The 14,970-nt window shown below is 40.6% G+C and overlaps 1 protein-coding gene across 5 annotated transcripts in view; it reads right to left on the reverse strand.

Annotated features, from left to right (window-relative positions):
• MYO1B (myosin IB) overlaps positions 1-14,970 on the reverse strand; it is a 107,575-nt gene that overhangs the window by 23,758 nt on the left and 68,847 nt on the right. For all 5 annotated transcript variants that reach the window (XM_063162493.1, XM_063162492.1, XM_063162495.1 and 2 more), the window contains 5 exons: positions 5,626-5,730; positions 4,089-4,151; positions 3,162-3,362; positions 726-952; positions 1-201 (listed from right to left, as the gene is read on the reverse strand). In XM_063162493.1, coding sequence (XP_063018563.1) covers positions 1-201; positions 726-952; positions 3,162-3,362; positions 4,089-4,151; positions 5,626-5,730 — 797 coding nt within the window. The remainder of the gene's footprint in view (positions 202-725; positions 953-3,161; positions 3,363-4,088; positions 4,152-5,625; positions 5,731-14,970) is intronic.

Below are 14,970 nucleotides of genomic sequence, written 5' to 3' on the forward strand. Positions count from 1 at the left end.
CTGGCCGGCCCTCTCCAGTGGGGCCAGGTCTGCTTGCAGAGCATCTTGTACCTCTCCAGGCAGGGCTCGTAGGGCTGCCGGAAGGCGTAGCCCGCCCTGCGCACCCGCACGTTCTCCAGCAGCCCCAGGTAGCGGATCTGGTGGCACACCAGCGCCTCGTTGAAAATGTGGGCAGCCTTCTTGTCATTGGGCTTGATGCACCTGCGCAGGAAAACCAAAAGGGACGTCTCTTTGCACATGCCAACAGCTATGATGGTGAGTTTAAACCATATATTTCAATTGTTTATTTGCCCACGACTCTTCTCCTGGGAAGCTGAGAGGCCTCAGAGAAAAAGGAAAACAATATTATGTCATTTGCTTCTCCTGCGTTTTGCTGCTTTGGAACGTGGTTTGGAGACTGTTTATCCAACGGGTGGTTGTTTGATTGGTTTCATGTGAATTGTTCTAACTTAATGACCAGTCACAGTCAGGCTGTGTCAGACTCTGGAGAGAGAGTCACGAGATTCATTATCAGTCTTTGTAGCCTTCTGTAAGTATCCTTTCTCTATTCTTTACTATAGTTTTAGTACAGCATCCTTTAATATAATATAAGTACATAAAATAGTAAATTAGCCTTCTAAGAACATGGAGCCAGATTCTCAATTCCTCCTTCATCCTGGGGACCCCTCAAATACTACAAACCTCATTAAACAAATTGACCAAATCTTTGGCACCGGGGAATGTACCTGATGTAGTTTGGATTTTTTGTCTGGAGATTTTTCATCAGGGTAGCAACTGAAGCCTTGAACTGTGAACCTGCTGTTGGTGGTCTCTTCAGGTTGATCTTAGCAGGGTTTCCTTCTGGGAACAATGCTTTGATAAGGGAGTGGTTGGCCTTCCACATGGCCTGGGAGAGGTCACGGTACAGGAGATCATTATTTTTGTCAACAAATCCTTCCACCTGGTACATCACCTGAACAACAGACAAGAGTCTCATCAGCACAGGTTTTCAACTACAACACAGACCAGTTCAAAACTGACCCAAGAAATTGATTTCTCCTTCTTACACACTGTCCAAAAGAACCGAAGGATATTTCAGCTTTCATTTTAAATCTGACATTTGGATGGCTTTTTGTTGGATAAAACGTCTGTGAACGTGCTACCTGGGAAAGATGCATTTTCTCATGCTGCCAACAGTTGCCTGTGTCAATCAATTCTGGTTTCTCAAGTGGAAGAAACCCTTTTTCAGTGATAACTCTGACACACCACCACCTGCCAAGACTCCAAAACAATCTTTTTTTCTGTCTGACAAGGTTTTTCTCCTTCTCTTTTGAGCCAAAACAACAAAAATACCTTTCCTTTCAAAATACTAATACTTAAATTATTTGCCTAACTAAAGCAAGATATGGAACATCACCTCTTGCCATCAGAGTGCAAGCAGCAAGCTGCGCAGCCCCCAGGGGAGTGTTATTTTAAAGGACTTTTACCAGGAAAGCAGTCCAATAACAACAAGCACGAGTACAAAGCCCTGACCTGCAGCTGGGTACCCAGGAGGCAGCCAGAGGAACTTCATGCAGACTTCAGATTGCTACTGGCTCCTTTAATTTTTGAGGGTAGGAAAGGTATTTGATTAATTGTGACAAGTCATCTGGCTGGTAATACAGATCCTTCTTCAGATCCATGATTTCTCAGTTCTGCATGGATTTGTGCTAAGTACACAGAATACTGAATGAAAATAGTACTGACACATATTTTACACAGCAGCAAGTTACTGGGAACTCAGTAAGGCAGCATTTTACCTTGGAGAACATGTTTCTGGTTCTGACAGGTGCAGTAAGTGCCACTACTGAAAAAAAAAAGCCAAAAAACCCAAAACAACTGTTCACATATTTCTTAAAAGGGGGATCAAACTTTTGTTGACCAGTGACAAGATCAAAATGTTCTCAGCTGAGGATGGAAAAACAACATTCCTCCCAAAATAGGAGGAATTCACGCTGCTGGGTAAGTGAATGCCTGCAACAATCAAAGACCCTCACTGCCTGCTAGGACACAATCTGTGCACAGTCCTTCTCACAGCACTGGGGTATTTTCAATTCACTTAGATTTTTGACAACCAAAGAAATACCTAGGTATTAACCCCTGTTAGATTATATGCAGTAACAAACTCTTCTTGGCAACGAATGTGAATGAAAACCTGAAAGGCTAAAAGGCTGATATTTCCAGGACTATTTTGAATGAAAAAACTATTGAGCCATTCAAAATTGTAAGACTGAGAAAACTTCCAAAAGCATCAAGCAGTCCTAGGGAAATGAAACACTTTCCAAATATTCTTTACTCTGTGACATTATCACTTCAGCAGATTCAGACAAGAGGACCCTACATTTACTTTCTATTTTTAAAAAATAGATTGTCTTCAGTCTACAAATGTAATTATTTTGATTTTCATTAACAAAACGTCATAGTGGATTACGCACTGAAAGCTGTCAGACTTGAATTCATTCAAACTGCTTATGTTGAAAAATGCAAATACAAACATTTGTAAAATGCAAATGTTTGCAAGCCCTCTGTATAACTTTCTCTTCCATCTGTTTAAACACAGAGTATCAAACTCAGTTCCTTCAAATGTACGAAAACTGCATTTTCTCAACAATGTGACTAAGAACTGCAGCTAGCTCAGTGACAAAGAGCATGTTTTCCAAAATATGTTACCAACAAATGTGTGTGAATTTTTGTCACTGTGAGCAATGATTTATTTCCAGGGAGCTAATGGAGCACCTTTCTCCTCTGGTGAAAGGAGAGCTGCTTTGATTTCAGCCAGAGCAGCAAGGGCATGCAGTGGCAGGACAAGGGCTGGGGGCTTCAGACTGACAGAGGGCAGGTTCAGGTTCAACAGCAGGAAGAAATCCTTTCCTGTGAGGGGTGAGGCCCTGGCACAGGCTGCCCCATCCCTGGAAGTGCTCAAGACCAGGCTGGATGGGGCTCTAGTGAAAAGTGTCCCTGCCCATAGCAGGGTTTGGAACTAGGTGATATTTAAGGTCATTTCAACCAAAACCATTCCAAGATCTCTTAAACCCTCCCAACCCAAATGACAGATTCTAGGTTTAGGACAGAATAGATGAAGACAGGTGTGGATTTTTCAGTCAGCTACACCAATCCCCCGACGTGCTCCCTCCAGCGGGTACCTTGCCAGCATAGTGCTGGATCCTGAAGCAGCTGTGGGGCAGGGAGGTGTCGTTGAGGAACCGGGAGCACTTGCTCATCCTGCTCTCGAAGTGCTGGTGAGTGGCACAGACCTGGTTCAGCTTTTCCAAAAAGGTGTCATCAGTAACTGTTCCTGGTCTCAGGCACTCTTCATCCAGCATGGCCAGGATTCCAGTTTGGTTCTGAAGTTTCAAAGCAAGAGCTTTAGTACTTGTTTCCACCACAGCACAAAAAGGAGATAATTCACTTTTTTTTTATTTCTGCTACCCAGGAAAACATTCTTTGAGCCATCACAAAGTTTGGCTCTTTTTACATCATGACCATTTCCAACTGATTTTTAGCACGTGCATTTTTGAAAGACTTTCTATGAGATCTGAATCCCAAAATTCACATTGAAACTTCATGTCATTTACTCAGACTGTAGCAACTCCAACTCAACTGAAAGTATCCAATTTATGTAAAATCACCATGTATTTTATGTTATTGGCTAAAAACTGCTCTTTCCTGATTGTTAAGGAATTTTATCTTTCTCGCATTGGAAGTCTTCTCAGTATGTACAAGTACTTTGAATACCTCAGACATTCAGTAACATGTAATTGAGTTTTCTAGTTTCCATATGAAATGTTAATTACAATGCAGCATGTAATATCTGCTATTGAAAACAGCCCTAAATGTAAACATTTAAGAGAAGTTTGATTTGTTTTGGTTTTAGTGTAGGTACTGCTGAATATTTCTACAAAAGAAAACCCCTTTTTAGTAAAATAAACTTCTGCTACACAAAGTAAGATGAATAATACAACAAACGGCATGTTCACAAAGTTTAGTGCATGAGGACGCATACAGACATTACAGCTAAATTAAATGCATGCAATAAAAATAATCCAGAGAGGTTCCTGAATACAACTTACATTTTCTATTAGGTCACAAATGATAGCATTGTTGAAATATTCGATATGGGTCCATTCAATCCCCTACAAGAAAATATAAATAAATGGATGAACAGGAAAACAATGGAGGGAGCTTTTCCTCTAAGCAATTAAAATGATATTCCGGTTAACCATGGTACTGCATTCAAATTTAATTCCTCATGCTTAACAACAATTCATTTATTAGGGGGAAAAAAAATGCAATCATCTACTACTAACATTATCTGCACAAAATGAGTGTCCTTGAGTGGCTGCCAAAGTCACTCTCCATTCCTTTCCCCCACCCATGTCAGCTTCCCATGCACTCCCTGGCTCCAGGCCAGGCTCCTCCCGTGCTGCCCACGCTCCCACTGGCCAGAAGGAGATCAGCCCATGGCCCTGCAGCTCCTGAGATCAACATTTCTAACTTCTTCCTTGTTGGGATTTTTTTAATTTTATTTTTTAATGGGAGGAAGAAAGAGTGCTAAATTTAGATAAGACCATTTGAAAAAATCCAGAGTATGATTGTTCAGATGTTCTTAGTATCTCAATTCTTTTTGAACATCAGTGAAAAAAATTTCAGGATGAGATGCCAATGCATCACGAGGTAGCACTGGTAGGGCAAAGGACTGAAAGAAGGAAAATATTAATTTCATTCTTAATTTGCACTCTGTGCTACGTCTTACAGTTTACTTTTCTCAGAGCATTTGAAATATCATTCAAGAACCAAATTGCAGTAATGATGGTTCACCACTGAATGCAAAATTAAAAAGAGATGCCAAAATTTCATGTTATCCTCAGGGCTGTAAGGTAGGAACTTTATGTAATTTTTAGAAATGCTTATACAGCGAAATGGCATCATCCAGTTGGAGTACAGGCGGTGTGTGCCAGTTTTTACAGCTGGGAGCTGGTATTTTGTCTGAGCTCTGTGCATCATGTGGAGCACTGCTAAAACCTATTAGAACTTCAGCTTGATGTTCACTCACAGAATAACATCAAACACCAGAGGCTGGGCTCCACAGAACATCTCAAACTTATCCATAAAGCTCACACAGCTCCCTTCAATACAAACCTGAAAGAACACTAGAACCAAACTCTATTTGCAGTTTCTTTCATGTTGTGTGCTGTTATTTTTGCCATCCAACTGAAGGACTGGCTGTGGCTGGTTTTGGGTGCATCCCAGACATTGCTGTATAATCCAAAACACAGGCTGCAGGGTAATGGTACTAATACCAGAAAGTGATATTAGTGTTCTAAATAAATCAATTAGCCCTTGCTCACAACTGCCAGTCATGGTTGCCAACGAATGAATCAGAGCTGGGTCTGGTTTTTACCTGGAGAACTCATAATGTGAAACAAATGCCAAACCAGCATTTTTGGTTTAATGTGACTACCACACAGCCCCACACAAACATGCTCCATGTCAGCCCTGTGGTCAAAAAATGCCTCTGCTGCCTGAAAAATGGTTCCAGCCTTCCTGCCTGTGTGTCTTTACAGGGACAAGAGGAGGAGGGGAAGGGAAGATCCATTCCAGTATTACCTCTCGGATGTATTCCTCCTGCTCTTCTTTGAGGGTAAGTTCAATGAAGATCTGCTGCAACTTCTCATTACAGTAGTTGATAATGAATTGCTCAAAGCTGTTGTCCTGTCAGATGAAACATGTTTGAGTTTGCTTTGTGTAAACAGCCTGGAACCCAGCTGGAGCGAGTTACTGCAGCGGCTGCAGGTCAACAAGCCACTCTATTAACTACTCCCTCCAGTTTTGTGAGGTGATGGCTGGAGTAATATTTGATTGAGATCATGATTAGTTCAGAAATTTTAGACCAAATCCTTCCCTGAGGCTTTGTCTGTTGGGAGGGACAAAAACCTCTGTAGGTTTTATTCCTGATGCCTCCACACTGATTCCTTTCAACGAGTCATAAGGACACTTGTGGTGTCAGGAAATAAACAACCAAAGTTTTGCCTGCACTCATCTGTCCCCATATGTAAAATGTAGGCTCCTGCAGGGTCTGAGAAATAAAATCATGACAGTAGCATTAGCTCTTTTCCACTCAGCAGCCAATAAAGCATCCCATTTCCCTACAGAACAAGGCTCCAGCTGCAGCTGAGCCTGGGTGGAGAGATTATTGGCTCCAGAGGTCAACCCACCTCCCCCCTGCCAACAAACTGCCCCTTGAAATGGTGGGAAACAAAAGAGCTTCATTGACTAAAACTCCTCTAGCAGGCCAATTCATCTAAAACCGGGTTAGGGAGCAAGCAGATGTGTGACCCTCTGCAGAAGGGACCAGGGAGTGGGGCAGAGCCCAGCAGGAGGGGTGGGCATGGGAAGGAGGCAGTGTCACAGGCTGGGACGTGCCTCTCTGCCTTTTGAAACTCCCAAATAACCTGCTGCACAACACCTGGGAAGCTTAAATTATGCTGATAGAATTTTTATCACTGAAGTGCAAGTGCAATCATATTGAATGTTTGAATTAAGGATCTGGTTGCTAAATGAGATTAAGAACACACAAGCAGATTAGAAAATATGGAGGTAGCACAGATTACTTGTATCATTTTAGTTTTAAATGAAGCAAAATCATAGCTGATCACCAAAAACTCCTCAGCCACAAATGCTGCCCCTCTCACCAACTGCAATTATCACTCAGAGATTGCAAAACTTGCATAGCTCTAGATGAGAGAGTTAAAAGTTGGCATGCAGCAAAATCAGCACTGCAAACAAACCATACTTACTGCATTCTGTTGAAAAAGAAATTACATAAACTGCAGTCAGTACTTCTTCTACTTGCATAACAACACAGAATATAGCTATTAGCATTTATTTAGCATAATAAGTAGAACAATCTTTGTATCAGTGAAAATGCAAAGTACTACATAACTGTTATGCATTACATCTTTGTAGGTGAGTCTATCTTTAGGCACTGTCTAAACATTTCCAAATAAACCAAGAGGTTGAGACAACCTAACACAGAACAGCATTCTTGCATTGCCCTGTCTCCAAATCCCCAGGTAATGTTTGCCTCTAAAAGCCATATTTATAACCTTGGGCAGACAAACCTGTGCAACAGAAGAGGAGAATGTGGAAGGAAATAGAGAGGAAGAATGAGTATTAGTTTACTTGACACATTCAGATAAGGCCATCACTTCAGATATATTGAGTGTGATGCAAAAGGAGCCCAACTGCCACATCATCCAGGCAAAGAGAAAGGGTAAAACACACTCTGCATCCTCCTGCCAGGCACATGCCACCCAACTCAGAGAGACTGCTGCTCCAAAAGACCAGGTCATTCTGATTAAAAGGGCTGCAGGACTATTCACTCACAAATTATACAGGCTTGGTCATCAGCAGAGGATGGAAACTGAACAGAAAATCCAGCTAAACCATCTAACTGAAAGGTCATTAACAATACATTAAAGTAATTGCTAGATGTTTTCCTGATTTGCTGTGTATCTGTGATATTTATGGCTTGCCAAAAAAAAAAAAAAAAAAGATGGCAAACCAAAATCCACGGAGTTCTCCACAAATCGCTCACTTTGAGCTTTGAAATTCTATTTGACATTGCCAAGCCACTGAAAATTGCTATTCCAGGAAAAAAGTTATTGAAGAGCAGCAGCAATGTTGTTCTTTATGAATAATGCAGAGCAAAAGGCTAAAACAGTTAATTATGGCAAAGAAAATGGGGGAAAACATTTGAAATTACTGAAACTCTCAATACACTTCACTCTGAGCAGACCAGAAGACATTTGGTAAATGAAATACACTTCAGAAAAGGTTTTAAAAAACCATGCCCAAAAAAAACCAATTAGTGCTTATCTCTAAGCAATTCTAAGGAAGGCAACAGAGGCTGAGCATTTATTCTCCCTTAATGAATATCTGATTTATGTGAGGGCTCCACAAAGCATATACAAAAACATTCACAAATTAGTGAATATTTTAATGAAGGTGTTACAGAAACGAATACAACAGAATTAGAAGGGATTTAAAGGATTTCTGGCAATATTTTTTAGAAGGCAGCAAAGAATAACCCACATCAGTGATAGTCCATCACTAAACCCACTCAGGAGACAGGGGATGGAGGGACACAGCCATCAGAGACCACTTGCTCCTTATGCTGGCCCCTTGTATTAAGTGACACAAAGGGGTTTGACCAACACAGAAGCAGAGCAGTCAGACACAAAATTTGAGGAAAAGCTATCAAATATTCTTAGGAAATTTTAAAGGGAAAAAAAAAACACCCCAAAATTTAAGACCATATCTTCTCAAGGTGTCAGCTTCTCTTCCAGGCAGTAATTCTGATATTTTTAATATCAAGGGCATCTCTTCAATCCCTGCATTTTAATAGCAGCTTTCTAACTATGCCTTTGAAAGCACTGTGGAATACAAAGTAAAACCTTCAGGGAATGTAAAACCACACAGTCTCTCAAATTAAATAAAGGTGCTGGGAAAACAGGATGTCACCTGAGATAGGCTTAAAGAATGTTGAATTTATAGATACAGCTCAACCAACCACCCTCAGCTTATCCTTTGAATCTTTTATCAGATGCAACACTAAATTTAGGGGACTAGAAAAATTCACTGACAAAAATCAAAGCCTGCTTCACCATGGTTCTCACTTCATAAATAATGGTGTCATACAGCTTCATTCTTTATCAACCTTCATGGTTGGTACATCATGAATAGCAAGTTTTGAAGTCTAAAAAAAATTCTTCACCATGCAAAAAATAAAGTGATTATATAAACTAGCTCTAAAGTCCTATCTGTGAGCCACAGCTATTACATACAGGTGCTTGAAAGCCCTACAGAAAATATTCTTTCGTCCTTAATATTTTACCTAACCTCTTCTTTGAAAGATTCCACATGTGTATTGTGGAATCATCTGAAAAAAATATATATGGTTTGTTGCTGACTTTATACATTTTTCTACCAGTAAAATGCCAACGTGAAACAGACAAAAAATATTTCTGACAAAAAAAAAGGCATAACTCTTACTGGCATTAAACAGAGAGATCTCCACTAGATTTATGAAGAGAAAAATATCTAAAACAGGGCATTTTCCTACCAACATTAGATACTTTCTAACCTTCTCTCCCCACACAGAATTCAAATTCACTTTTGAGCACCCAGTTTCCAACAATTTCCAAAGATGATAAGGCAACTGATACCTGCTTAAAACTGAAAACTGGGTACCTTTCCATTAGGCAGGAATCAATTCTTAACTTCCACCTGACCAACAAAGTCTAACTTTAAGTGTTGTGGTTTTTGTCTCCCCCAAATTAAGCAGATGATGTGGATGCAAACCTACAGACTCAGGTACCTCACAGCTCAGTGTCACACCTTTGTAGGTGTTTCTCAAGATCTCCTCTTCCCCCTTCATCTTTCATCACACCATTCTTGTTCAGAGGCAACTCAAAAATCTACACATTGCTCAGTCTGCAACCACACTGACAAAAAGGTGCCCAGCAACATTTTTTGAAATACATTATGTGAGCACATACAGCTCAAATAATCTCAAAAAAATGAGATGTATTTAAAGGAAAAGCATCTTTTAAAGGAAAACCCAAAACTTTTCAAGTCATGAGACTGTTGAAATCAACAGGACTGATGTCATTAAAATGAACTTTCACATCAATGTGAGAAGGGAAAAAGACATACAGAGATTGATACTTCTGCTCTATCACAAATAGCCCCAGAAAGTAATTTTTTTTTAAAATATCAACACAGCTCCAGGCATCAGAAGTCTCTGTCTGCCTCCCAACATAAGCAGGTGACCCCACGTAATTCCATCAGGCCTCCAGAGAAAAAGACAGATGGCAAAAGTAATGATGATAAAAGACCAACATACTCACTTCCCTGAGATGAATGGTGGAATGAAGAGTGAAACCAACCAGCAAATTCAATTTATATGCTACTGTGGTGTCTGGGGATAGGGGGTTTTATGTATGACCACACAAGCATACGAGTTTATGAGATGAAACTAAGGAATATAAATGCTAGGAAGTTAAAATCGGCAAAATGGGAAAATTGCATTTAAAGAAAATGAAAAAAGATACTATTTTAATCTCAGAAAGCAATGACCAGTTATAACGTGACTCAGTTTTAACAATTTTTCAAATTTTTTTGCAAATTTAGTAAAGGCAAGTTATCAATATTTATCCCTTTCTTTTCTGTTTACATGTACAAACATGTGAGCAATCAAAGTTATTTCTTGTAAACCAGACTGCACTGGGCTTTTGTGTAAATATCCGTATATGCAAAGAACCAGAGAGACACACCTTTTAATTATAAATATTCCACTAAATACAATCAAGCCATGTCTTAGTGTACCTCATGGAAGCAGGAAAGATCCGTGCCAAAACTTTGGGGATTATCAATTTCCCGTATTTGTGTAGCTGAACCAACTTCAGCCCTTTTTGTGCACCAGGCAGAGAACCAGGCACTCTGAAACCCGTCTTGCTCCCAGCTGTGCTGTCCAGGCACACAGATCTGAACCAAATTTGGACTTAAGAAAATGAGAAACTGCAGTGAACCCAGTGCAGGTGTGATCCATGGGAAAACCCAGGTACCATCACTCCAACAAACTCAGCCTGGTAATTACAGTCCTGGAACAACAGGAGTTACAGCCAGGCAAGAACCTCCTGTGTGATCAGCACCACTCCCCTGCTCAGACAGAAATAGCTGCTGTAGGGCAAAACATTATTCTCACAACCTGAAGCACAACATTTGTGTATTTTTGCTCCAGCATTTCAAGTGTTTCCTCTGCTGCAAGCAGCCAGCCAGTGGGATTTACTTCATAAAACTGCACGTTGCAAAATAAGCCTCTCTAATACTTACATTGTAATACAATTAATTAAATGGTGGTTAACTTCCTGGGATGCACCTCTGCTTTCAGCATCCCATCCCTCAAGGAAAATTATTGCTTTAACAGTATTTTAAAAACTCCCTGGCACCTCAGAGTCCAATCAAGAGTCCCTCTTTGTAAAGCTCCTCTCTCACATAACACCAGCAGAGGAAGTTGACAAATTATAGATTAAAAATTCAGTTCTCCTCTTTCCCACTAGACTGGGGTTTGCCAGCAGAAGCAGCGGGGCTGGGCACACACATTTTGGCACTGCTGCTTGCCAGTGTGTGATAAACTTCTGGGCATCAGCAAAGGGTTGAACAATTTCAAAAAGGAAATCTGTGGCAAGCTAGACAGCCTAGAATAAGCAGCTGGAAATTATGGTCTGGAGATTAGGTCAATTAACAAAACAGATATCTATGGATGAGTTAAAGCCAAAGTGAAGACATGAAAAAAGGGTTCCCAGATTCTTAAAAAACAAAAAAAAAAGAAAAGATAAAATAAGATCCTGGTAAGTCAATTTCCACCTTAGATTTTTTTTAAATATGTCATCCTGCTTAGCAAATAATTAGACCCTTCTCTAAAATAATCCTTTGGGGTGTGGGGGGAAGACCCTGATCCAGGAGCAATCTCTTGGAGCTCAGGATGCTCTGAAACTGTAACATCCTTCTTGCAATCAACAGGACAGAAAAAGGCAAAGCAACCAGGCAGCAACTGGACCAAGTTGTTGTACAGGTTTATGGTGAAGGTGGAAATAGCTCCCCTATTTTTTCATGCCTTAAACACCTCAGAAAGACATTTTCAATGATTACTGCTCCTTATTTGGTTACCTCCCTCTAAAAACAGACAATTAACACAGCTATGAGCTTGTTAAAAGGAAGAAAATGCATTCTCCACATTTCTAACACATTCCCTCAACAGAGATACTATCATTTTATCATTGTCTAGATGACAGCTTACACAGTACATGCAGCAGGACCAAGCTTCTTTCTGTTATCTCAAGGGACTTCCATGCGCAAGAAACAAGCAAATTGCCTTAAATAAAAACAAGTGATATCAAAATGCATCACAGACTGTGAGAAATAGACATGGTTTTACTGCTGGGTGGCTTGTTTGGCTGGTTTACTTGTGATACTTTTATTTACTGGTGGGTTTTTTGCCATGTCTTTGCATGTTCTTGCCCACCTGGAGCAAAAGGAGTTGTTCAGATGCTGTCCCCAAAGACAAGGCAGCCACATCACCTCTGGTGAACCAAATGGAACCAGGCCCTCTCTGCAATTCTATCACCAGTGCATCCCAGTTTCTTGTCAGGCTAAAATACCTTGAACAAACTGCTCCACCAAGGGACTGAGCAGAAGGAATTCACACTCTCAAACTGTCTTCTCAAGGCCTGGCAAATTTCAACAATAAGTCTTGTTTGGCAGCATTACCTTCCATAAAACTGCACTCCAAATCATTAACTTCATCATATGGGCCAGCTGCAGACTGGTGCCTGAATACTCAGAATAAAGCCTTCAAGGCAAGCAGCACAGACAGACATTTGTGTCTCTAAAGGGCTGGGCAGGATGAAATACTCACACTCACTTCATGACATTCATTTTTACTACTCCTTGTCTCCACAGGCAATGTACACAACAGGAAACTCAACACCCAAAGCACGTGGAGAGAGAGCCTTCTGCTCATCTCTGCTGAGCCCTGCCAGGCCCCACCACCTGCCTCCTGCAGCCTTCACTTCTCCATCACAAACCCCACCACCCCACCCTGTAGCCACGATATTTTTCTGAAAATTCCTTTCCTTTGGATTTTCTTCTCCTGAGAAGCCAAGAGGCCTCGGGAACAAAATGTAAGCAATGGTTATCTGCTGCTGTGGAATGCAACAGGGGCATCTGGGATTGGTCTCATGTGGTTGTTTCTAATTAATGGCCAATCACAGTCAGCTGGCTCAGACTCTGTCCACGCCACAAGCTTTTGTCATCATTTCATTCCTTTTCTATTCTGAGCTAGCCTTCTGATGAAATCCTTTCTTCTATTCTTTCAGTATAGTTTTAATATAATATATATCATAAAATAATAAATCAAGCCTTCTGAAACACGGAGTCAACATTCTCATTTCTTCCCTCATCCTAAGACCCCTGTGAACACCACCACACCCACCCCTTCTGCAGAGATGCAGAAACCACTTTCTGCCTAAAAACACCCAATCAAAGATGAGATAAAATGGGAACAGCCCCAAACTACCCCAGGAGGCCTGGAATGAGGCTGATTCTAGAGCTCCCAGTGCCAACCAGGCACCATCCTGAGCCCATCCCAAATCTCAGTCTAGGCTGCACACTGGCTACGCAGGCAGCTGCTCAGAAATGTGCATAAACACCCTTGGAGCCATTGGTGTCAGGCTTCAGGCACTGCCCAGTTACACAACCTGCCCAGCCCTCCAGCCTGCATTTCCAGGCTAATCCTAGTCCCTAAATCCTTGCCCACAGACAAATCACACAGAGCCACCCAAAATTTCAGCGTTTCGCTCTGCTAACGTTCAGTCCCAGCATTTGGCTTCCCACAAAAGGCAGGGCAGGGTTCGAAAATAAACACAGCTTTACAGCACCTATTTTGTGAGTTGCCTAGCCAAGCTTGCTGCTGACATCTGCCAAGCCCACAGAGGCTGAGGATTATTGATAGATTTAAATTCCCTAAGCTGAATTTTTAGACAGCCAAGTCCTTATATCTACTTTCTTGGACAGCTTTTGTGTTTGTCTGAAAAGTGGGGTTTGTGTTTGATAAATATACTAGCAAAACCCAAATCCCAAAGAGAATATGCCAGCAGTATCTATACTCCAAATATCTTTTCCCTGTTAATTTCCAAGAAACCACAAGTTACTCTTGTAAATTAACTTCAGCTTAAATTACAGAAAATTGCAGAAACCCCAATGAACAGTAAAAAAATCAATATTTCAAAAATAGATGAAAAAATCTCATTAAAAGCTTCAGTTTGCATATAATAGAACAAGACTGCTATTGTTATCAAGAAGGTGAAGTGTAGGATCTTTCAGAATGGTAAATTAGAATTTCTTTATTCACTATTCTTACACAAGGAACTCTAAGATGATCCAAAGAATCATCCTGAACAGAAAAAAGGCCAAAGAAATATTGTGCCCTGCCCATTAGGAAACAAAACAAAACCATCAAAAACCAAAGAAAAAAATTAAATGTAAAAACCACCCTTCACTAAACACATTCCTTGCTGCTTATTCCAGTGGTACTGAGCTTCCTGTGTAAATATTTTGCATGTATATAAAACACTCCTGCTACACCTCCTGTGGGTTTTGATGCACTCTGTCTCCAGGGTAAAGGCCACTTCAGGTCAAAGACCATGCACTAATGATAAACTTACCTGATTCCTGAGCAGAAACATGATTAATGAAGGCCTTCCTACCCTCAGCACATCAAACTCCTTCCACATTTAAAAGGCACAAATCTAGAGGTGAAGCCTTTCAAGTGCACTTTTGCCAACAAACATTCTTTGTAGAGCTGACATTAGCTCTAAGTTTCAGGAACAGATGTGAAAATCAAAATATGACTTAAGAGTTAGGTTCAAGAGGTGACTGCACATTTTTAGTCATAGGTTTTAACTGATTTATAATTAGATGGATATGTTACTGCCATTAACAACACCTCAGCTCATATTTTGAATGTTTGACTGTAGGGTTTACAAATATACCGCACAGCAAAATGCTCCTAATTCCAATGCTATAAATCTTAATACCTTAATAAATTTTCCTTGGCTTATGTGGCTGCACAGTGTCAAAAATTTTATTTCTTGATTAGTTGCTTTAACATAATTAAATTTTAACAATAATACAGGTATTTCTGTGATGCTGAACCAAGTTGCTTGGCTGCTCTTCTCACCATAGGTCTAAACTCATGAGTCACACCTTGTGTGAATGTACTCATGAATTTGGTCCTTAAGTCACAAGGCAAAACCTTCCCCAGCTTTTCCAGGAAAACCAATCCTTGGCATTTAAAGGAGTGAACAATAACTACCCACATTATTTTAC

The sequence above is a fragment of the Melospiza melodia genome, chromosome 8 (genome assembly GCF_035770615.1).
Source record: "Melospiza melodia melodia isolate bMelMel2 chromosome 8, bMelMel2.pri, whole genome shotgun sequence".
Lineage (NCBI taxonomy): Eukaryota > Metazoa > Chordata > Aves > Passeriformes > Passerellidae > Melospiza > Melospiza melodia.